The 22,411-nt window shown below is 41.8% G+C and overlaps 1 protein-coding gene across 3 annotated transcripts; it reads left to right on the top strand.

Moving 5' to 3' along the window:
* Positions 1 to 4,308: 4,308 nt before the first annotated feature.
* klhl24a (kelch-like family member 24a) lies at positions 4,309 to 21,526 on the top strand. Of its 3 annotated transcripts, none has more exons than XM_066709828.1 (7): positions 4,309 to 4,530; positions 7,119 to 8,082; positions 9,506 to 9,690; positions 12,287 to 12,405; positions 15,178 to 15,366; positions 17,525 to 17,713; positions 17,987 to 21,526. In XM_066709828.1, the coding sequence occupies exons 2-7, from the start codon at positions 7,163 to 7,165 to the stop codon at positions 18,215 to 18,217; spliced, it is 1,833 nt and encodes a 610-aa protein (XP_066565925.1). In that variant the 5' UTR covers positions 4,309 to 4,530; positions 7,119 to 7,162; the 3' UTR covers positions 18,218 to 21,526. The 3 variants fall into 3 exon arrangements, with proteins under 3 accessions (XP_066565925.1, XP_066565927.1, XP_066565926.1); XM_066709830.1 differs by having other exon boundaries at positions 4,311 to 4,530; positions 18,017 to 21,526; XM_066709829.1 differs by lacking the exon at positions 4,309 to 4,530 and adding an exon at positions 4,980 to 5,361.
* Positions 21,527 to 22,411: the final 885 nt, after the last annotated feature.

Raw genomic sequence — 22,411 nt, 5'->3', positions numbered from 1 at the left:
AATTGTGTGTGACAGAGCGCCCGGAGATTGTGCGGCTCTGATTGCTAGCAGGGGAAGAGGAATACTGCCAGGAAATTGAGAGGAAATTATGTACTGCTAGTCTATTGTGTATTCTTTTGAGAAGGTTATTGCATTTATATATAAATAAACACCGTGATTCATAATATATTTGTTATATTTGGGTAAGATTATGACCCCATAATTATGATCTCTAGTTAATATAGATTGCTTTTAATTATTAAAGGTAAATCCCTGCTAATTAAATCCTGAAACTGAAACTATCCCACCCTGCTGTTCCTAATTAATCTTGTTATTGCATAATACAAAAATGTAACCTTTAATTAAGTTTATTTTATAACTTCACCAACTGTAATTCAATTTGGAGATACTACCTCTTTCTTGGGGGCCACAGTGTACATTTGTTTTAACACTATAATCTTTTCAGAATATGCATACATATTAGAGGTGAACAGATCTGATTTTATATTTGGAAAGATCAGAGGGCTGCTTGAACACATCTTCACATTTGTATGTATCAAAGCAGGGCAATCCTAAGGAGTCTTGCAGGCTTTGGAGATTTGGAAATGATCTAATTGAACCCAAATAGAAAGACAATCTGATATCTAATGTATTTCCACTAGAGGGCAATATTGTTTTATATCAGTCTTTAGAGTCATAATCAACTCCTTCTTGTTTTTTTAGTAATTTAACAGACAATTGTATCCGAGACTTTTGAATTGCTGACCTATAATGTAGTACATACACAAAATAATTATAAGATGATCACCACATGAACAACATCTGCACATGACAGTGAATGACATTGGGAAAGAAGGGAACATATATTGATCTACAGGTGTAATAATAAGCTTGAGAGTTTGAACCGCAGCAAGATGTGGGTATTTAATAGATTAAGGACAGTTAGTTAACACACAATGACGCTGAGAGTGTACTATTAGTAATCATGATAGCTTTCTGTTTATGAATCTTCAGGACAGGACCAGAGCTTCTCGGACGAAAGTGGAGTCAGAGAAAAATGAGTAGTTGTGAACACTCGGCACCAACAATTGTGTGTGTGTGTGACAGAAAGATATGATTGTATACAAACAAACACTTGTATTGCTTTCTGGGACAGGAAGAACACATAGAAATAGTTTTTGACATTCAAAAACACTCTTTGACATTCTGAATTTACATTAACAACCAATTCTGCCCCAAAGGCACTTCTGTGCTGTATCATAATCACAATGCCCTCAGGAGGAGTAAACTTAAATTGTTTACATCAGAAGAAGAACAACCAGTTTGGAAATAGATGTCACCAGTTGCCTCTCAAATACTGTACAATGGAGCAGGACAGAAGAAGATCAAAACCAGAACAACAAGCTTCTGGAGACGATTAGGTGTGAATGGACAATGGACCAGGAGTGCTTAATGATACGAAGAAGGGTTATGACAAATGAACGATGAACGAACAATGTTGGCAGGAGGAAGATTTGGCTATGGTACTTGCTGTCAGGTTGCGCTCACTTACTGTGTAGTTTTATCCATCATTAGACCACAGAGGTATTTGCCTGAACAAGTTGAAGCCAGATGGTATTTCCCCAGCCACCACATCGCACTGCCTTAATTAAAGGAAAAAGAGATCGGTTAACGTCTTAAAATATGTTTGGTCTACAGGAGATTACAAAATCAGAAAGCACTGGTAGTCTTTAATCAGCTATTAGGCAACAACAACAACAACAACACTAATCCAATCCCATCTGCCTCCGGTCGATCGCACCGGCAGACGGTTTATCGGTGTCACTCCAGTTAGTCAGCCTTGTCTAATTATAGCCTCCCTGACAGCACAGCAGAAAATAATATTGTTGGGATGTGCCCCATAATGATCACTTTAGACATGTGATGTTTTCAAAATTGTTAGACACACGTGCATGAATCCCTGAATTGTTGACTGTTGGAAAGATTGGTTATTGGTTTGCAGGATGATTATTTATTACATTTTTTTATTAGGTAAAGAAATGTAATAAAACCAAAAGCAGTACTGTGTAAAAAATTTTTGTTCAATATCTTTAGTTTAAAGAGATACAAAATATATAGGGGAGTATTCAGCACCCAAGGATCTGTTATTAGGTATCTCTCGAGACAGTAAGAAGTGTTCTGCTCTTTCTTAGAGGCAAATAATTCTAATGTGGAAGAAAAAAAATCAATACTTAGATAATGATTTCTTGGCTCTCCTAAGAATGAGTCATTGAATGGACCCTATACTTTAATAAACATTGATCTGGTACACTGCTTCCACCTTTGTTGGACTGGGGAGAATATGCTTTATGAAGAAAGCACTTGCATAGCTGAACAACATAATATAAAAAAGTGAAGTGAAAACAGCAAAAAGCAAAACATGAAAGCAAGTCTTTAAAAAAAAAAAAAAACAGCCTGAACTTCCAAGTACATCAGCCATAACATTATGACCACTGACAGGTGAAGTGAATAACACTGATAATCTCGTTATCATGGCACCTGTCAGTGGGTGGGATATATTAGGCAGCAAGTGAACATTTTGTCCTCAAAGTTGATGTGTTAGAAGCAGGAATAATGGGCAGCGTAAGGATCTGAGCGACTTTGACAAGGGCCAAATTGTGATGGCTAGACGACTGGGTCAGAGCATCTCCAAAACTGCAGCTCTTGTGGGGTGTTCCCGGTCTGCAGTGGTCAGTACCTATCAAAAGAGGTCCAAGGAAGGAAAAGCAGTGAACCGACTACAGGGTCATGGGCAACCAAGGCTCACTGATGCATGTGGGGAGCGAAGGCTGGCCCGTGTGGTCCGATCCAACAGACGAGCTACTGTAGCTCAAATTGCTGAAAAAGTTAATGCTGGTTCTGATAGAAAGGTGTCAGAACACACAGTGCATCGCAGTTTGTTGCGTAAGTGGCTGCGTAGCCGCAGACCAGTCATGGTGCCCATGCTGACCCCTGTCCACTGCCGAAAGCGCCTACAATGGGCACGTGAGCACCAGAACTGGACCACGGAGCAATGGAAGAAGGTGGCCTGGTCTGATGAATCACGAGTTCAAGGTGTTGACTTGGCCTCCAAATTCCCCAGATCTCAATCCAATCGAGCATCTGTGGGTTGTGCTGGACAAACAAGTCCGATCCATGGAGGCCCCACCTCACAACTTACAGGACATAAAGGATCTGCTGCTAACGTCTTGGTGCCAGATACCACAGCACACCTTCAGAGGTCTAGTGGAGTCCATGCCTCGATGGGTCAGGGCTGTTTTGGCAGCAAAAGGGGACCTACACAATATTAGGCAGGTGGTCATAATGTTACGGCTGATCGGTGTAAATCAGCCTGCTAAATTCATGACAGAACGGGGATCGTGACAGACGCTGCTCAGTTAGATGAATTGCTTCCCCTTTTTAAATGTGGAAGTACATTCTAGATGAGAGGAGACTGAATCATGGGGACTACATCTCCAGGAAGAACTAAGCTTCAGGATGTGAGAGACATGTCATGGATATTAGGACATGTGAAACTGATTTCTTACCAAAAAAACTAAACATAAAACAGATACATACTATAAACACTATTGGAAGAAGTCAAAATACACGAATTGTTGTAAAAATCATAATCCCAAACTATTATGAAGGTAAAGCATGGAATTAAAGCATATATTTTGACATAGATCATGTTGGTGAGCCTGAGCTGCCCTAATACTTTCAAAATATACACATTAAGTTTCACAATGAACAGGGATAACAGAGTAAATATTGCGCCAATAAATACTTGTCAACCACAATAGGTGACAACAATCCACAGGACCTGCTTATTAACTGTTTCTTTGTTAAAGTGATGTAGAAGGAGGTAGGGCAACTTTGTTTTTCTTTACATAAATAACTTTTCAATATCTCAACATGCGTCTCAATTTTAAGTTCTACGAAAATATAAAAGGTCAAAGTCATCTTTTTGAACTGAAATGCATTAAAATATTCAATCGGCACAGGGTTGTTGGCGCCATGAGGATGAACTCTCAACCTGCACTTCTTAGAAACGCAACAAAACAAAGCGTTGCTTCACCGGAACACGGCGTGCGCAGGACGCAATGCGAGCCGCGTACCTGCACTTTGTTTGCAAACAAAAGCCGGCCATGTGCAGCGCGGTGGTTGCTGGGAGTTGTAGTTCTCGCCGGCGGTGGGACTGCGGCGGCTGCCGGGCGTGCGGGCGGACAGGACTACACTTCCCACCGGGCCCCGCCTCTCAGCTGATTGGAGGAGCGCTGTTTGCGTGTCCAGAGCCTGTGCTGACATATTATTATTGTGCGGCGCTAACGTTTTTATAAAGTCCTTTGTTGGGGGAAGCAGAATGTGAAGGTCCAGGTGGGAAACCATGTATGTCTGAAAGCAATCAGAGACAAAGAAAAACACAGCAAGCAAATATACAATTAAAATAAAATTAGATATTCTTCGAAAATAAGTTTTTTTTGTTTTTTTTCCTATTTGTGTTTATTTTGAAGTGACATCACTTTTACCAAGGTAAGGACGGTGTATTATTATACGATATAAAAGTATACCTGTAATAATCAACTATCATTCCTTTATTGTGTATATATATATAACTTCTAATGCACTGTCATGATGTAATAAATCGTTTAGCTGTGTAAATACGGGTATTTTTAGTCCTACGTAATAAAAAACGGATGTTTCTTCACACAGTGGGTTGCAAGTTTGAATTCTGTGTTTTGTCGTCAGTGTTGGTTTGTTGTATTGTGTGGCGTAGGTGTACATGTGTATTATATCTGGAAATTGCCAATATGAGGTGATAACAACACTGCAAACCGTCAGCATTGCGAAATATTTTTGACCTGACATGTGATCCGTACCCTGGGGAGCCTGTTGTTGATCCGTTTTGAAGACGATGGTTTAGATACATTGTTGCAGCCTGCTTGAAACTGCTACACTGTACAGCGGCGCATGCGTGGACATTGCAGCAAACGCGTTCATCGGCATCTGTTAAACTTAGACCCGTGTTTGATATAATCAGGTTATGTATGTGCACGGTTTAAAAAGGGCCCTCGGATCGGGTTAAGACGGTGGATGTCAGGCCGGGGTCGAGGCGATGCTGTGCAGTCACGGGAGGGCGCAGTTCGGGATATTTTCTGATGAACACAAAGCATCTGAAACCTTTTACACATTTGAATCATCAGCATATATGGATCGGTCTGTGATGTGTCTATACATGTATGGGGACGGTTTATCTTGACCAGAGACTTGCATAATTAAAAATAATGAAGTCATATGACTCTATATCTCTGATTCCAGTGAGGTCATTTTCTGTGGAACAGCATCTGGATGCTCATGAACTTGGTATTTGTGTTATATTCTAACAACCACATCATTTTCTCTTCAGATTAGCAGCCACATTAATATTTCCACCAATATTTTCTTGTATTTATTTGTATTAAGGAGATAGCTTTACAGTTTTGACACCACTTTTCTTTGGAATTATTTCCTCATTATTCTTCCTTGCAAGAAAGCTCACCTATTGCGTCATTAAAGGTTTTAGCCTCAATGCAAGCAGCATATCTTTTCTGCAGGAAGATTGGCTCTAGCACTGGGGAGGACGAGTGTAAACAGTGCTCAGGTGCGTGACTCACCCGCACCTTCAATTAGCACCATGTTGTGTTAAATTACTACCTGTTGGTGTTTTGCAACCCATCCAGGTGATTGCTTTAACCTCAGAGCTAGCATTGCGCGTCCCTCTCCACTAAGGGGAAGCATTTGCCTGATGTATTGCTTGATGTATGTAGGTAGTGATCTGTAATCTAATGAGTTGAAAGGCTTGCTTTGTTCTGAATTTCACAACATGTCTTAGACATTTTGTGGCAGTCTTCCAGTACCGAGAATAAAAGTATGCGAGCAGATCATGTTTTTGTGCAAGTCTGTCATTTGTGGATTACCTCTGCATGTCTTTCTCAGGTGACAAGGCAGTCGTCACCTTGTTGTAGCCTCCTGGGGGCCAGATACTACTTGACCCCTCCTGCATGGTCCATTTACGTTGTGATTTAAATATAAACTTTGGCATTTGACTGTCTGTCCATGAGAATGTGTTCTGGTATTGTTTAAATTGTGTATAAACAAAGCTTATATCTGTCCCGCTGAAAAACTTGTTTTGGTTCTAAATGGCCTCCGTAAAGCCTGTTTTATGCTTTGCTTTTCAACAACAAAGAAAAAGGGAGAATGGCAGAAGTGTCCATGTGTGTTTCGGCAATTCGTTAGTCCCTTTGTGCTGGACAACAAAGGTGAACTGTAGTTTTAACAGGAAGTAGGTTAAATACTCCTCCTGCAGTGAGGTCTGCTGCTTTTTGCTGACAGGAAGGGATATAAAAGGATCTATGGTTGCATAATATTTGAATTTGACTTGTTAACCCATTGTCTGCAAGGGAATATATGTTGGCAGCTGCTCTTACTCGGAAAGAAACGAGGATTGCTCAATACGTCTAGTACTTTTCGAACCAACTTGCTAAATCGGGTTTTGTTTTGAACTGGAAGACTTGAGCCCAAGAACAGTGTTTATAGTTACTTCATATGTTTTAACTGTTTGCCCTGAAGCTGTTGTTTTCAATCTGAAGTGACAGCATAAGCCTTGCCTCAGCCTATTTTAAAGTATGTGATTGGAGTGCATTACTATTGTTGAGGGCAAGCACAGAAACTGATTCATGTTGATTTTTTTAAACCTTGTCAATATAACATTAACTATTGACATGAGCCTAAATTGTTATTTATAATTTAATGTTTTCTTCAGATTTCAATGTTTAAAAATGTAGGCTTATGAACAGTACATTTTAACACTTTTACATACAATACATTACGTTCAAAATGTATTGACTCAGGATCACCAAATGGTTCCATTTGAATTCAGGAGGGCAAGGCTTTCTCTGCACATTTTGAATCGGCAAATCTCTGCCTATTTTGTCTGGCTCTTAAGAGAGAGAAAGAGAAAACCAAAAATAACTTTCTGAATCTCTATGTAGCTACATTACTGATAGATGAGTTTGTGCTTCTGAGGGTGAACTGAGCATCAGAGTACATCGCTACAGATGTTTTATTTTTTATTTTTACAGGACTATAATCATTACCTCCTTGAGTGTTGAAGGTGGATGCAGCCATGGTGTTGATTTTAGGCCGAAGGCTGAACAGAGAGGACCATGGGGTACGCGATTCCCCAGCTGTGAAGCGCAAGGTCTTCGAGGTGGACCCCAAGGGACTGGGTAACCATGACATCTTTGACTTCTCCTCGGGTTCCTCGCATGCAGAAAGCATCCTGCAGGTCCTGAATGAGTTCCGAGATAGCCGTCTCTTCACCGACGTCATCATCTGTGTGGAGGGCCGCGAGTTCCCCTGCCACCGGGCCGTCCTCTCCGCTTGCAGTAGCTACTTCCGGGCCATGTTCTGCAACGATCACCGGGAGAGTCGCGAGATGCTGGTGGAGATCAACGGCATCCTGGCCGAAGCCATGGACAATTTCCTGCAGTACGTCTACACGGGCAAGGCCAAGATCACCACGGAGAACGTGCAGTTCCTCTTTGAGACCTCCAGCCTCTTCCAGATTGGTGCCCTGCGTGACGCCTGCGCCAAGTTCCTGGAGGACCAGCTGGACCCCTGCAACTGCCTGGGCATCCAGCGCTTCGCCGACACGCACTCTCTGAAGCAGCTGGCCAGCCGGTGCCGCAGCTACGCCCTGCAGAACTTCACCGATGTGGCGCAGCACGAGGAGTTCCTGGACCTGCGCCGCGAGGAGCTGGAGGAGTACATCGCCAGCGAGGAGCTCGTCATCAGCAAAGAGGAGATGGTCTTTGAGGCCGTCATGCGCTGGGTCTATCACGACGTGGACTACCGCCGGCCTATGCTCAAGGACCTGCTGCACCACGTGCGCATGCCCCTGCTGCACCCCAACTACTTTGTGCAGACGGTGGAGGGGGACCAGCTCATCCAGAACGCTCCTGAATGCTATCAGCTGCTGCACGAGGCCAGGAGGTACCACGTGCTGGGCAACGAGATGATGTCACCCCGGACACGACCTCGCAGGTAAGGGGGGTGCATTGTGTTTGTGTTGAAGTGGTATAGCTCTTATCTTAAAATATTTAGCTGTATTTACCTTACAAGAATGAAGGACTTCATGCATGTAGGCTATATATAGTTGTTTCTCTTTTATTGCCTCACTTGCACCTATGTTGTAGGGTACCTGTGTAAATGTTGTAATTAATTAACTGTCTGTTGGCTTTAGGACTTTGCTACCCTATCCTTCTTCACTACAGTCAGCAAATGGGTTGTTTGAAGGGATGTATGTCTAGTAAAACAATAAAGTTGTGGATGCAAAGCGATTGGGCACGGGCCTTCTCGTCTCTGAAGCAACACTTTTGACAAGGTGTCATAGGACTAACACAATTCATGTGTTTAGGGAACTCCTCTGCCTGTTCAATTTGCAGTGTGTTTTAGCAATAACAAAATGAATGAATGAAAGGATCTCCAATGCCTTCAGAGTTGTAGCACAAAGTGTTGAAAGCATGATTCACTTGCTTATTGAATTCAGCGATAGACATGCTTTATTCTAGGGCAGCTCCACTTTGATTTTCATTAGTTTATTATATATGTTTGCCTAACTGTATTGTTGTATTCCTCCTAGCTAGGTGTAGGAGTGGTGTAAAGTGAGAGGAGTATACAGGCTGATTGTTCTTCCACATGGGAAGTCTTGACTGTGCTCCTGGCTGGGAGGGCAGGAGTTAACGGAGTCCAGCTGGGTGTCAGGTAGCAGCCTGCTGACGCTTGCTAAGCAGTGTCAGTTTCCAGGCAGAAAAAGGAATGGTACTTTCTCTGTCAGCGCCCCCAGGGCCCCAACTTCCTGCCAGCTAGAGGCTTGCAGGAGAGTTCGAATTCTCCAGAGCATGTCCCTGCTCTCCCTTCCTTAATCTCTTTAGGCGGTTGGCTTTTGTAACGACAACATAAAAAAACCCCAATCTGATCGGCTGCAGAGAAGAACTAAAGAGCAACGGCCAAATTGAGAAGAAGTTAAAAGCTCTCTGTGTGCAATATAAATAAATGGTGAAATGAAACCTATTAATCTGAAAACAAAAGAAGCAGGAAGTCAGTCTCTGGTGAAAAAAGTCTGCAACTGAAAACAAGTGGATACTAACATGGTTTACTTTTATAGAACAAGTTTTGGAGACGGTTACTGGCACCAAATAAGGCTCTCTATGAAACAATTCTCTGTGAAATAAAGATGCACAGCTGTGTGTGTGTGTAAAACTCGTTGGATCAGTCTTCTCCAGTGTTCCCCATGCCTCACGATAAACAGATGTCAAATGTTTACGTACCTCATTGAGAATGTATCATTTCTAGACGTTTTTATTCAAATAATTGTATTTGTTCCTTAATATTGTTAGCTGTTAAACTCTATTATCCTAACTACATTGGCTGCTTCAGTTGTTAATATGCCCCTTCTGCTCCCCAGGTCCACGGGCTTCTCCGAGGTCATCGTGGTGGTGGGCGGCTGCGAGCGAGTGGGCGGCTTCAACCTGCCCTACACCGAGTGCTATGACCCCGTGACAGGGGAGTGGAAGTCTCTGGCCAAGCTGCCCGAGTTCACCAAGTCTGAGTACGCCGTGTGTGCCTTGAGGAACGACATCCTGGTCTCGGGTGAGCTGTTATTTGGCTGCGTGAGGCGTTTAAGCTGTGTTAATCTCAGTCCCAATACATGATGGTGTAATATTCCCTTTCATCTCCTTGTGTAAATGTTGGGAAGCACTACTTGGTGTGTGGTGGGGGAACAGTGTGTGTTAATTTCTCTTCTCACGAATTCCTACTAGCCCAAAGTGGGATTTCAGAGTTCAGTGTAAAGCTATGTTTAATTTGTCCATCCTGATATACCCTAGGCATCAAAACCAGGAAGAGAATCTCACTTGGTGGGTTGGATGTGCTGCCTGTCACATTGTCTGCAGAGCGCCACTCCTGCTCACAGTTATCAGGATGTGTGTCCACTATGCCGGACTCAGGAATGCCAAAAACAACTCTGTAATGCTTCCTTCATTTCTCTTGAATGTGTATAATGGTAGAGAAGAGAAATCTGGCCTAATGACTCCAGACAGTGTTTTAGGAGTGTTTAAGTTGCATCATAAGCCCATTCTGCCCTCTGCTTCACCTCTCCAAGCCCCCGCATCTTTAAAAACGCTTGTTTTTCTCTGTGATTTTCTGCCACTGAAACTGCAGGTCTATCAGGTTTTTTAGATGTAATCTCTTGAGTCTAGTGTTGTGTGTGTGTGTGTGTGTGTGTGTATTAACTCTATACTTTTCTTTCAACCTGTATTATTGTACCTGTTTGAGCTTCTATGAGTGTCTTTGATCACAGTGAATTGGAGATTAACTCATGTGTTTGCTATAGGTGTTTCAACTTGAGTAACTATTGAACTGTTTACATCAAAACAGCATCACTCTTTTGTGTCAGCGAAACAGCTGCCGGTCTTGCGACGAGTTTTTGCGTCATTTTCATCTTATAGAGAAAATGTTATGGAATGGAAAATGTTTGACCAATTTATTGTTTTGATTAGCTGAGTGCCCGTTGTGCTAATTCTGTAATTTATAGATAATTTGGAAGAAATATCTGAATACCACTAGGCCCCTGAGGACCGATTTCCTTCATTGAACACATTGCTTGAAGAAACTCTTGTAAATAACCTGGCAGGTGACTTCTGAAGCGATCTTGCGTCAGCGTGTCACAATTGTTGTTTGTTTTTGGAGGCTTTGTTGCATTATCCTTCCTATATTTAACCCGTGACAAAGAGCATGTGTAGCTGCGCCCTGCTGTACTCTTCTAAGCGGTGCTGTAAGATCTCCTTTGCACTGATAAGTTCAGTTGTGGGCCTAGAGCATTAATTACAGGCAGCTGGGAAGCAGCTCAGACCCGGCATAGCGTGACTCCTCCACCTGCCCTGTGTATCTGACAATGAAAAGCGCAGTGTCACCACAAGACATTGAAGGCTATGTGTTTCCCATCACAATGGCCACACATTGCCCTGCTCCCTCAGGGGACCCTTGAACAAATTATACACCTCACCTCCCCTTAGACAACAACCTTAGATAGAAATGTACAATATAAACTTGAGCCCAGTAAGAAATCCTGATTTTTAGGACTCGATAAACCCTTGCCCCAGTCGACCTGACCTTGTGAGCACTTCACCTTTTCTCTTCTTCTTCCTTTTAAAAAACAAAAACAAAACTGTATTTCCTCATACAATTTCCCTGAGGTTTAACTGCCAGTTTTGTTTTGTTTTTTAACCTCCTTTGGAAAGAGGAACAGGATGATGCCTGAAGGTGCTCTGGACTGTGACGCTCGTTGTTAGCCGGTGATTTCTTGCCAACATTCAGTTGGTGTCATGATTTACCAGGAGTGGCCTTGATCTGAGTCTTCACTGCCGCCAGTGAGAGCCAGCGTGTCTCTCAATGTGCCGAGTCAGCAGGGAGGAGAGAAGCAGTTTCTCTTCGTGCCTTGGCATTTTTGCATAGCAGTTGAAACATTTGCATAGGTTCCTGCTCCTCTTTGTAAAGGGAGCGTTTTCTTCCCCTTGGCTTCAAAGCACAATGGTTTGATCTGTGTTTTAAGTCGGTTGAGACTGTAGGCAGTGTAGCAGGTGAAAATCAGGGCTCTGCTCCAACAGTTGTGGTCTATGTACAGTTGGATGCATACCGTACGTTTTACACTTTCTTAGTTGCATACTTTATATTGGAGAGCTATGTTCTGTATCGTGGTTAAAGCACAACTTTATAACTAACAACCATGGTCATTAAAATATCACAAGACACTTTTCAAAAGTGTAGTGGTGCAAACCTGGCTAAATTACAAATCAAGCTTTGTCAGTTTGGCCTACCTAAGTTTTTTGCATAGAAATAATCCAGAACTGAGCTACTGATGTTCAAATTTAAATATATAATTATACATGTATCATGCATACACACACACAGAAGAAGTGATTGTAAATCTCGTACTTCAAGAAGAGTTCATAAGACCTTTTAAAGTCTAAAATGCGAAAAAAGGAAAGAACATACTAGTAAAAAGATGCTTCTATGGAATGAGTTTCAATTTACGGTTTGCTAAGAATTGGGGAAGCTGTTTGGTTTGCTACTAATGGAACTAATTGTACATCTTTCTTCTTCCTTAAAACTTCAATCAGGAAGTTGATCTCTAAAACAAAATGGTACCTAATGGCTCAATATTGCCTTTGTTGCTGTGTTTCTGTAGGTGGACGGATAAACAGCCGTGACGTGTGGATGTACAACTCTCAGCTCAACCTCTGGATCAGAGTGGCTTCTTTAAACAAGGGCCGATGGCGTCATAAGATGGCTGTCCTGCTGGGCAAGGTAAAGAACCGCCTGTCCTGGGCCCTGGGGGGATGCCAGCTGGTTCTTCTCATCTCTTCTGGGGTGTTTTTCAACCCATCCTGCCCGTTCTGTGTCTAGTATAAAAAGAGCTAAAGGCCTGGAGTAATGTTTGTACAAGACTAAAGCCTCGTCTCTTTTATTGGTTTGTTAGATACAAAAAGCTGCTTGTGTTGATGGAATAAAGCACCCCATGCAGTATATATTATTCTTCAAACATCCAAGGGCTTATAAAAAGATATAACATTCAGAATTCAGGTTCCTACATCGGCTACACCGCTGTTAACTGTTCATTTGATCCTTTACTGTCTTCCTTTGTTCAAGTAACGTTCCTGTTGAAACATGAGTGTGTCGTAGCACCCTCGTCCTTTTCACTCGTATGCTTTGTGTTGCAACTCATATGTTTCAAGTTGTTTTACTCTACAGAATAAACATGTTGGTATACATGTTCATTGAGGTAAACAGTAATTAGATGAGAGCTCTACGGTGTCATTTTGAGAAGATAGAACTCAGGTTGGACCTGCTATTCTAGTGATCGTGAACAGAAACTAACTACACTAACTACATAGTAAAGCAGAACAACATTCAGGGCTTCCAGCTAACTCATTTTCTAAAAAAAATGGTTATTTCCATTTAGGCCAGCAGAGATTATTGATTGATAAGAGAAGTTGCAGCACCGGGTTTTCTGCCAGTTCAGGGATGAAAAATAAGACTCTGTGTTCTTATATATGTATCTATTTCACTACTGTTGTATAAATCACACCACACTCTGACATGTTAATTTCCTCTAGGCCAGGTCATCTTTCCCTTAGTCGAGCGTTTCTCTGCTAAAATAAACTCTATGCACCTTCTGCACATCTCTGTTGGGTGTCTCTGTCTCTGTCTTTATTTGTACTTCCTCCCCTCTGGGCTCAACTACCATGTCTCCAGTATGATCCTAGACATTAGGCCCTGATTTATGTAATCTCCTAAATATAGATCTTCCTCATATTGAACTTATTTTCAGTTTCACAGTCCAAGGCAGATGAGTTTAATGGACGTTTTACAATACTCGGATGTGTGAGAGAAGCCCTGAGTGGAGGAAAATAAAAACAGTCCGAAGACTCAAGGAATTTGCTTCCTTTTACAAAAAAAGCCTGACAGGAAATGGCTGAGGTTTTTGTTGTTTGGGGGAGTGAGCAGTAAGCAAAATGCACAGTGCACTGTGGCGGACTTGTTCTGCTAATAACATACAAATGAAAACTGAACTTGAGGTCAGTTTCCCTCCCCAGTACTGGTCTCTTAGCCATGAATGTAGGATATTGTTGTTTACGTGCTCGGCTCGTAATCTGCAGCTCGCTCTGCTTTAACAGTGTGACATTTCCTGTAACTTGGACGACGGCCACAGATTGTAATTATGGGATGGGCTCTCGGGGAGTCATACCAATGCGCTGAACAGTTGGTTATTTAAGCAGTGGCTGTTCTGGGAGTAATATCTCAACTCTGCTAATGTTTAACAGAACCATCGACGGGTTTTGTTTGCGTGTTTGTTTTTGGTCTAAACGCCCAGTTTTTTTTCATGATTCAAAACCAATTACATCTTCTGTAATTACACAAGTATTTTGTTTATTTATTGATGACCTAGTTATTGTCATAGTTTGTTACAGTACATACATGGTACATGGTTACAATGTGAATATAAAAAAGGCAGTAAAGACACCTGAAGTGCCAATGGAGCAAAGCGAGGCTTGAGAGACAGGGAGCGTTTAATGCAGTCGGCCTATTCACTGCATTATGCATTGTGTTAGTTGGTAGTAACTACTAGTTCATACAGTGAAGACCTTATTGTGTTGTGTGGTTTCACTTCAGGTTTTATGGGTAGGTTGCTCTACCTGTTACTCTGACAAGGGTGTATCGTATTGTTTTAAGCCAACATCAGTGGTGACATATGATCAATCCACAAGAAAGGAAAACATATTCGATATTAAAAGGGGTGTGTAAACAGTGACACATCTCTTCCAGTGTTAGTTTAAGATATAGCATTGTTTTTAATAATTGAGAAATGCAATATGGTACATCATTTGAAATAAATCCATCCCACTTAATAGGCAGGCTCTAATCTTTCTGAGTGCCATTGCGTTAGATTATGTTTAATGAGGTATGAGTAAGATAATGTGTTACAGTTTATTTGAAGAATAAAGAGGGTTGTTACAGAACCATCCTACACATTATAAGACTGAAATCCTGGGGTGCTTGGGGTTGTCACTCAAGTACTGATCCAACAGGCTAATGTAGGCCTACACCAAATCCAGACTATTCATTCATACATTTAAAACCTCTATCCTATAGTGGTTTAATTTAGTCAGAAGCCATTACTTATGTTTTGTATATAAACACAATAGGATACAATTTTAATTTATGATTCACAGGTAGGTTGAAATTTGGATTTGGTCCAGCCTTTAGTCTATTTTATAGAAAGATCACAGTGTATCAACATCCGTAAAAACATAAAACATTGCTTATTTGTCAGAAGACTCTGTTTTATCTTAAACTGGATGATTGTTTCCATTGTGTAGTGGATTATATAGATGAACAGGGTATCACTATTACCATGCATGAGTTTCAAACTGACGTAGGAGTGCTAAGAACAGCCTGATCAAAATGAACTACAAGTATTAGTCCAGGTTCTCTCAGGCGTAGATCTGGTATCCGTGTTTTCTTTCACTTATTAGTACTGTTGTCGGTTGACGTCTGCGTGTTGTGCTGTGACTGCAGGTCTATGCTGTCGGGGGTTATGACGGACAGAGTCGCCTGAGCAGTGTGGAGTGCTACGACTCGTTCTCCAACCGCTGGACCGAGGTGGCGCCCATGAAGGAGGCGGTCAGCTCTCCGGCTGTGTCCAGCTGCGTCAACAAGCTCTTCGTGATCGGGGGAGGGCCGGATGACAACACGTGCTCTGACAAGGTGAGTTTTCACTTCATTTACTTTAAGTTATTTATTACATATCACTTTGAAAATGTTCTGAGAAGTAATATATAAATAAATCCTGTTACATTTCTTTAGCGTGTTCTTGTGGGAACATGTTTTTTTTGGTGTGGATCGAGACTAGGTTGAGTGGCCAGCAGCTACTAAGGAGTGGTTCACAGCAAGACAAGTTTGTTTTTGGTGCCACATGTTTTAAATTATGGAGATTCCAAAATGAAATCTGAAGAGAACATATTCTGTGATTCACAAAGAAGAAAAGGATAGAATAACAGTACCAGAGAAGGCAAATTGGTCCCTTTGTATCTATCCCCCCCTGCATTACGAGGGAAAATATCTCTGCCAATAAGCACAAGAGCCAGTCCTTTCCTTTTGTTCAATATGGGACAGATGGTAACTAGGGAAGAATATGGGTCACAGGGGTTGGCTTGACTGGATGCAGATGAATGAAAAAAATCCAAACAAAGGTGGTGCCGACCAGAGCGACATCAGTACGTTTTCGGACCCTCCCTCCCTGGCGCTGTTAGGCAGCACATTCGAAGTACAATGATCACTGTCTTGGGTCAAGCCAGGACACATATGTGGGGATAGCGCTATTTTACAGTTGATTATTTTTACTCAAAACAAAAAGTAACCATTTGATGAGGGAATGTTCCAGAGGAATAACAAACGCCTTCCTTAACTTAATAAATAACAGGTTTTCAAAATTCTAACCGTTCCCGTCTTGTGGATTGGAGCAGGTGTGAGGTCATTCGAGGGTCTTTGGGTTATTAAGTCTTGGGATGGGCCAGCAGGTGAGACTTTGGCTGTAGCACACTTATCCCTGGTTTTAATGCGTTAATGATCCTAAAATTACTGCAAGGAACTATGATTCATTGGTGAATCTTTTTTTTTTTTTATTAGCTTGCAATATACTTACAAGAATTTGAAGATCCCATTGTCACGCGAGTGTTATGCAATCACCAGCTATTCCAGTCCTTCTCAACACTATTGTAAAGTGTGTACCTTTTATAGTAAGCAGTGATAACAGTAATACGACACCTTGTGACTAAATCAACAGCTGGTCTTTTTCTCTTTTCCTTGCATGACAATGGAGAAGCATGCAATACAGGTAGTTTGAATAGATGTTAAGCATGTTTAACACGCATGCTTCAACAGATAGACTTATGGGCATTTGAACCCTGATTCAAACCACTGTCTTTCTGCTGCTCAACTTGAGGGTTACACATAGAAACCATGCCAGGGACATTATGACGTGTACTTCTCATGTAACAAGTTGTAATCCAACTGTGCAGAAGAAGACCAAAGTTCAAGATATCTGTTTATGTAAAATAATGTCCTGGAATGAGAAATTACTATAATAAAGTTCTATTTCCAAAGGTCTCCTTAATTACTCTGTGACACATACAGGGTTTTAGTCACTTGTCTGCTCACAGAGCTCTCTTGTTGATCTCGCACCCTTTGGTCCCTCACACAGCAGTGCTGAACTCAACCAGGGTTAAATGCTGAATCCGATAACACCCCCACATACTTAAAAGCAATAAGCAGGTTGTAGACCGCATTACAAGAGTAGGGTTTCCCAATTCATTGGCTTATTATGGCTGGGTGCACGCTCTCAGCAGAGCGGTGGATTGAGTGGAAACGGGCTCTGCAGCCAGAGCTGAAGTCAACGGCAAGCGGCAGAGTTGCGTCACCGTCTGGAGATCCTCCCACAGCACAGCAGGATGCACTGTTGCTTTTGGCTCTGACAACCAGGAAGTTGGAAAGTTCACATATCCAGGCAGCTGGCGAACTCTTCAAGTAGTTCCCAGGAGGCAGCATTTCTCTGTGCAGAATTTTTCAGAATTTCAGTTCACAAGAAAGAATAAAACTTTTTTTAGTGTGAAGTTGTTATTACATACTTGTAATTGTTTGTTAAATGATACAATACTGCTATTTATTTATATTGCTGAATGTATGTCTGTCTATCCATCAAGTTATCTACATTTTATAGAAGATATGCACTTCTATTTTTACATCTATATAGGATTGCTGTGAATGCTAATGATGTAACAGATCTACAGTTGTCTTAGTATTGCCTCACTTCAGTTCATTCAGTTCTCTCTGTATATGAACACATCCATTCTTGTTCTAACGCCAGGTCCAGTGCTATGATCCTGAGTCCAACACCTGGCTGCTGAGAGCCAACATCCCCATCGCCAAGCGCTGCATTACCGCCGTGTCCCTCAACAACCTCATCTACGTGTCTGGGGGGCTGACCAAATCCATCTTCTGCTACGACCCAGCCGAAGACTACTGGATGCACGTGGTGCACACGTTCAGCAAACAGGTAGGGGGCGCAGGAGGCTGGGGTGTGTGTCGAATTACGTGTTGTGAGTGTCTGAGGGAATGTGTTGAGCAGTCATCTGAAGCATTGGTCCAGCCCAGACACTTCCTGTGAAATCATGATATGCATACGTTCATAAAACTGAACTTAAACTGCACTTTTAATTGCCTGTAAAGTTCCAGAACTAATGACACGGTAGGCTATATACACTGTGAATGGATGATGTACTGGGGTCAAGCAGAACCTATTCTCATGCAAGAGGTCTATCGTCCTCAGCCTCTCATTGAAATGGCTGTCTCTGTGCAGGAGAGCTGCGGAATGTCTGTGTGCAACGGCAAGATCTACATCCTGGGCGGCCGAGGGGAGACGGGAGAGGCGTCCGACACCATCTTGTGCTACGACCCGGCCACGGGCATCATCACCGGGATGGCAGCCATGCCCCGACCCATCTCCTACCACGGCTGCGTGACGATCCACCGCTACAACGAGAAGTTCTACCACTCGTGACCGGCCCCCGGCTCCGTCTCCGCCAGACTGCTACGCCCGGGGGCCTCAGACACATACCCTAGACTCGAGATAAGCTGAGCCGCTTGTAGCAACGTTTTGTCTTGGTACCAATTTAGATTATAGGACATATGCTACATTATCCAGAACTACAGGACAAATTAAGTTAAGATTTTATGCAAGTGAAAAAGACAACATAAGTTCCTTGAAACTTTTAGTATTTAAAAACTGAAATACACAACAGACACTAAGTAAAAGTTTGAGAGAGTAAATATCCTTGTGTGTTATTGTTAGTGTTTCTATGCCCTATAATCTAAAGTGCTGGTTTTATTATACTTATTTTTATTTTATTTTTAAAATGAAAGTTTTTTGTGGCTTACCTGCTTTTATTTAACACTAACCAGTTCCTTCTTTCTGTTTTTATTTGCTATTATTTTGTATTATAATTTGTAAGTAACATGTTGTGTTTTTGGCTGTTGGTGATCAAAAGTTTTGCCTCGATAACAAGCATAATTTTGTAATAAGGACTTCTGTATCCCCTTCTCTCTCTAGAAGCTGCAGGGAGAGATGGGTCTTGCTAGTGGAAACAACGTTTATTATCCACCTACAGCTTGGCAAACTACACTGTGTCACCGAAGTGGTTCGCTAGACATTCGGGAGAGAGGAAGGGGCTAAAAACATTAAATGAAGGTCTCGGGTTTTGTTTAAGTGCATCACACACAGAACAAATGCGTTCATGAGAGACCTGCGCTCCTTCATTATTACAAGAAAAGCTAATGAGATTGTATTGACTTGACGTAGACTTCTAGGGTTTGTATTCTTTTTAATTGTATTTATTTGTAATCTGTGTAGAAATAGGATGCCGCTTTTAGGCCATTCACACAATGGTGCATCGTAGAAGTGCTGTCCACCTGCTACAGAAGCCAGTCGGTTTCCAGCTGTTCCCACAAAGAAAACCTCCCGCTATGACTTCTGTCTTTGCTTCCAAGAAGACATCGTTTAAAAAGTCTGTTCTGCGTCAAACACCCAGGAGCCGGGAGACTGGTTTCGACTCGGCCGGTCAGTCCGTACGTTTCTGTGACTTCGATGCAGATTCCCATGCTGTGAATACCGAGACAGGCGGCTCGTTTCTAGGGACCTGTACACCACGTCTTTCTATTCCTACTGTAGCCGACAACAAAGAGCCCCAACCATGCACTTTCTCTCTGTAGATAACGACACCTTTCGGTTTTAATTTAAGATTCGTGTTTTAAAGAATATCTCGATGTAAATACTTTTTATTTTACTGTATCAGTAAACGTTTATCGCTTGAGTTCATGTAGAGTGAAGCGTGTGAAGCCTGTGCTCCCTTCCCTTCGCCGCGCCGGCACGGACTGATGCCTTTTGAAGAGATCTGACATCCAGAGAGAGGGACTTTTACAGAAAACAAGGCTGCGTTACAGTTCTGGGTAACCACTTGAGCAGCATGTCAGCTTTTGCCTTGAAAAGTAACATTTTCAATATTGTTTTTTGTGTCAGACTTTGATGCATTCTGGGTATCTTCAGGGATCAGACTTTAGTAAAACGGGACATTTAGTCAAACCTCGGCTTGTACATCGCAGGGTCGTGACAAAGCTGTTATTAATCGATTAACAACATAAAGATGAAATGCCAGTTTACTAAAGCCAATCAAATTGTATTCACTAGATACATCCCATCAAAACTTAGTATATTCCATGTATGTCAATGCCATCTGAGTTGAAGTCTTCTAAACATTCTGTAGGCCAAATTATTGTCGATTTAGTTATTAGTCCAAACCTGATTTACATAAGTAGTGTAGAAATCAAGAGATTGTTCAAATAAAAGTAAACAATTCAATCTGTTCTTGGAAACTGAGGAAAAAGGTTTCATTAAGTCGGTAAATGAATGATTTTGCAAGTTAAAAAACAATTGGCAGTTCACTCTAAAATCGGATGTAAGGCAAAATCTGTGCTGTTGAGCCACCGTGTTCATAGGAAATGTATCCCCATCCGCCACGGGGAAGTTTACATTACCAGGACTGAGAAGAATTTAAAATATGACAAACACATATCAGTAGTAGTTTACTGATGGACGATTAGGCAGGAGACAATCAGAAATGGTTTCTTATTGCGTCACACGGGATCAAAACGAGACGGTGGATTCCCTCGGATGTCTGGAGTGATTTCTCTCCTCTGTCTGTGCGTTAGTGTGTGTGTGTGTAGCCCCGATCTCAGGGTATCACTCCCGGGCCAGTGGCAGAAGGCAGGCTTGTGAGATTGTGACTGTGACTGTGGCTGTGAGGTCAGTCAGTATTGACGCGAATGACAAGTTTTAAAGGTTGAAATGATTTTCATATTTGTTTGTTTTTGATCTTTCTTTCATATTGGGTTAAGGAATCGCATTTTTAGTGATACTTATTATTGTTATTTCTATTATTACTGGTGTGTACCGTGTGATGTTTCTGTTGGACCAGAATGATACTTGAAATGGAGGGTGGGGGGGCCACTGAGGAGATAAAGATAACGTTGCAGAGGGGTTGTGTGAAGTTTCGAAGTGTTGCCGGTCTAATGGTGTTGTGAAATGGGTGAGTGATGATCCAGATGTCTCCTGGGCAGGTACACAACCTGTCTATCTGGCAGCAAATCAAACCGTGTCAGAGTGGGTAGCAACTTAAAACGCCTTTGGTGGTGCGATCAGAGTTCCCCCCAGCTGCCTGGGAGGATCGTTTCATTGGAAAGCTGTTGCTGAACCATTTCCCCTTCGCTTACAGGCCTGCAGACACCGGGATTGAAACAATGGGATAATTCTATCTCCAGCATTTTAAATATAACACTTTAATCTAAATAAAAGCAAAGAACGGGGACTTCATATAACAGTAGAAAGGGTGGCTGTAGGGTAGTGTCATAAAGATCTCTCAGAACAAAAAAGAGGCTCAGACTCATTCAACAGAAACTCACACTCGCTATTGTAACCGGCACGGTACAGGGGTTTCTGGGGGGATCTCGGCCCAATCGTCCGAGTATCATTATAAGGTGCTTGTGCCAGCAAGGCATCGCTAAAAGTGCTCTATCGAGAGATGTCGATGTTGTGTAAACAAGCATGTTGAAACCAGTTAACCTTGTATCGATAAGCCAGTCATGGACTTGATCTATAAAGGTAAATGTATGTCTTGAGATATTAACGTCATTTAGGTTTTTTTTTCCTCGAGCTGGTTATATTTAAAGATTGCTTTGTATGAATGTTAAGCCACATTGCGTTTGACTGTACTAGATGTACCACTGATGCCTTAATAAAGTAACTTTTTCTATTGGATTCTGACTTTTTTTTTTTTTTTAAACTAATTCAGAGACGCTAATTCAGAATCTGAAGTTGAGGGTTTCTGGTTGTCTTCTTGACACGGCTGATGAGAGGAGATTTAGAGCCTCTTTCACTCAACAGTAGGAACATGTTTTGCTTTGTAAACGCCTGTTCACTAACTCCTGGCGGGAAATCTGGCCTGTGCAAAAAGTATTAACATGTTTGTTTTCGTTAACGATGGGAAATGTTTGCACAATTCTGCAAGGGAGATACTTTCAGTTAACTATTCTGACTTGATACTATACTTTACTCACTAGCTGTGTGTGATAAAATTGATTGCAACCAAGTGGTAAACTTACAGAATGGTGGACCAGGAGAGGGAAATCTGAAATCCTAATGGTGATGAGGTTTATTCTTATACCCTCAATGAAAGGAAAATATCTGAGCTTGGCCTGAGACGAAGTGGTTCCACACAATTAACAACAAAATGAATCTGATTATATGAAAAGAGCAGATAAGATTCCCCAGAAGAAGTGATAACAATCTAATATTTCTGATGGAGGCAACCAGTTTTGCCATCAGTGCGTGCAAATATTCCTCTAGAGAGAAATTCATTATTATTATTTACTGGAAGCCTGATGATGCGATTTATGATCTTTTTGATCTCTGCGTTTCAGTTAACTGTCACTTTTTCCATATCGCATTCTGGTCACCTCTAGTCGTGTCCATGCTCAAGGTGAAGCGTCAAAAGGTGGGTTTGTATATCGGCAATATATTTACAATAACATGCATTTGAATATTGGGATGGGCAGGTACATGGTTTATATTAAAAAATAAAATGCAAAGATTTACGTGACAGTGTGAACTTTAAAAAAGCCTGTCTTTGCTAGAGCAAAAAAA

Source organism: Amia ocellicauda, chromosome 7 (assembly GCF_036373705.1).
Source record: "Amia ocellicauda isolate fAmiCal2 chromosome 7, fAmiCal2.hap1, whole genome shotgun sequence".
In the NCBI taxonomy this organism is placed as follows: Eukaryota; Metazoa; Chordata; class Actinopteri; order Amiiformes; family Amiidae; genus Amia; species Amia ocellicauda.
This window is presented reverse-complemented; position numbering and strand designations above follow the sequence as displayed.

Bases quoted from the DNA above. Each gene is read 5' to 3' on its own strand.
- klhl24a (XM_066709828.1), top strand. From the start codon at position 7,163: ATGGTGTTGATTTTAGGCCGAAGGCTGAACAGAGAGGACCATGGGGTA. The intron at 8,083-9,505 runs GTAAGGGGGGTG...TCTGCTCCCCAG, and splicing joins CCCCGGACACGACCTCGCAG to GTCCACGGGCTTCTCCGAGG. The intron at 12,406-15,177 runs GTAAAGAACCGC...CTGTGACTGCAG, and splicing joins TGGCTGTCCTGCTGGGCAAG to GTCTATGCTGTCGGGGGTTA.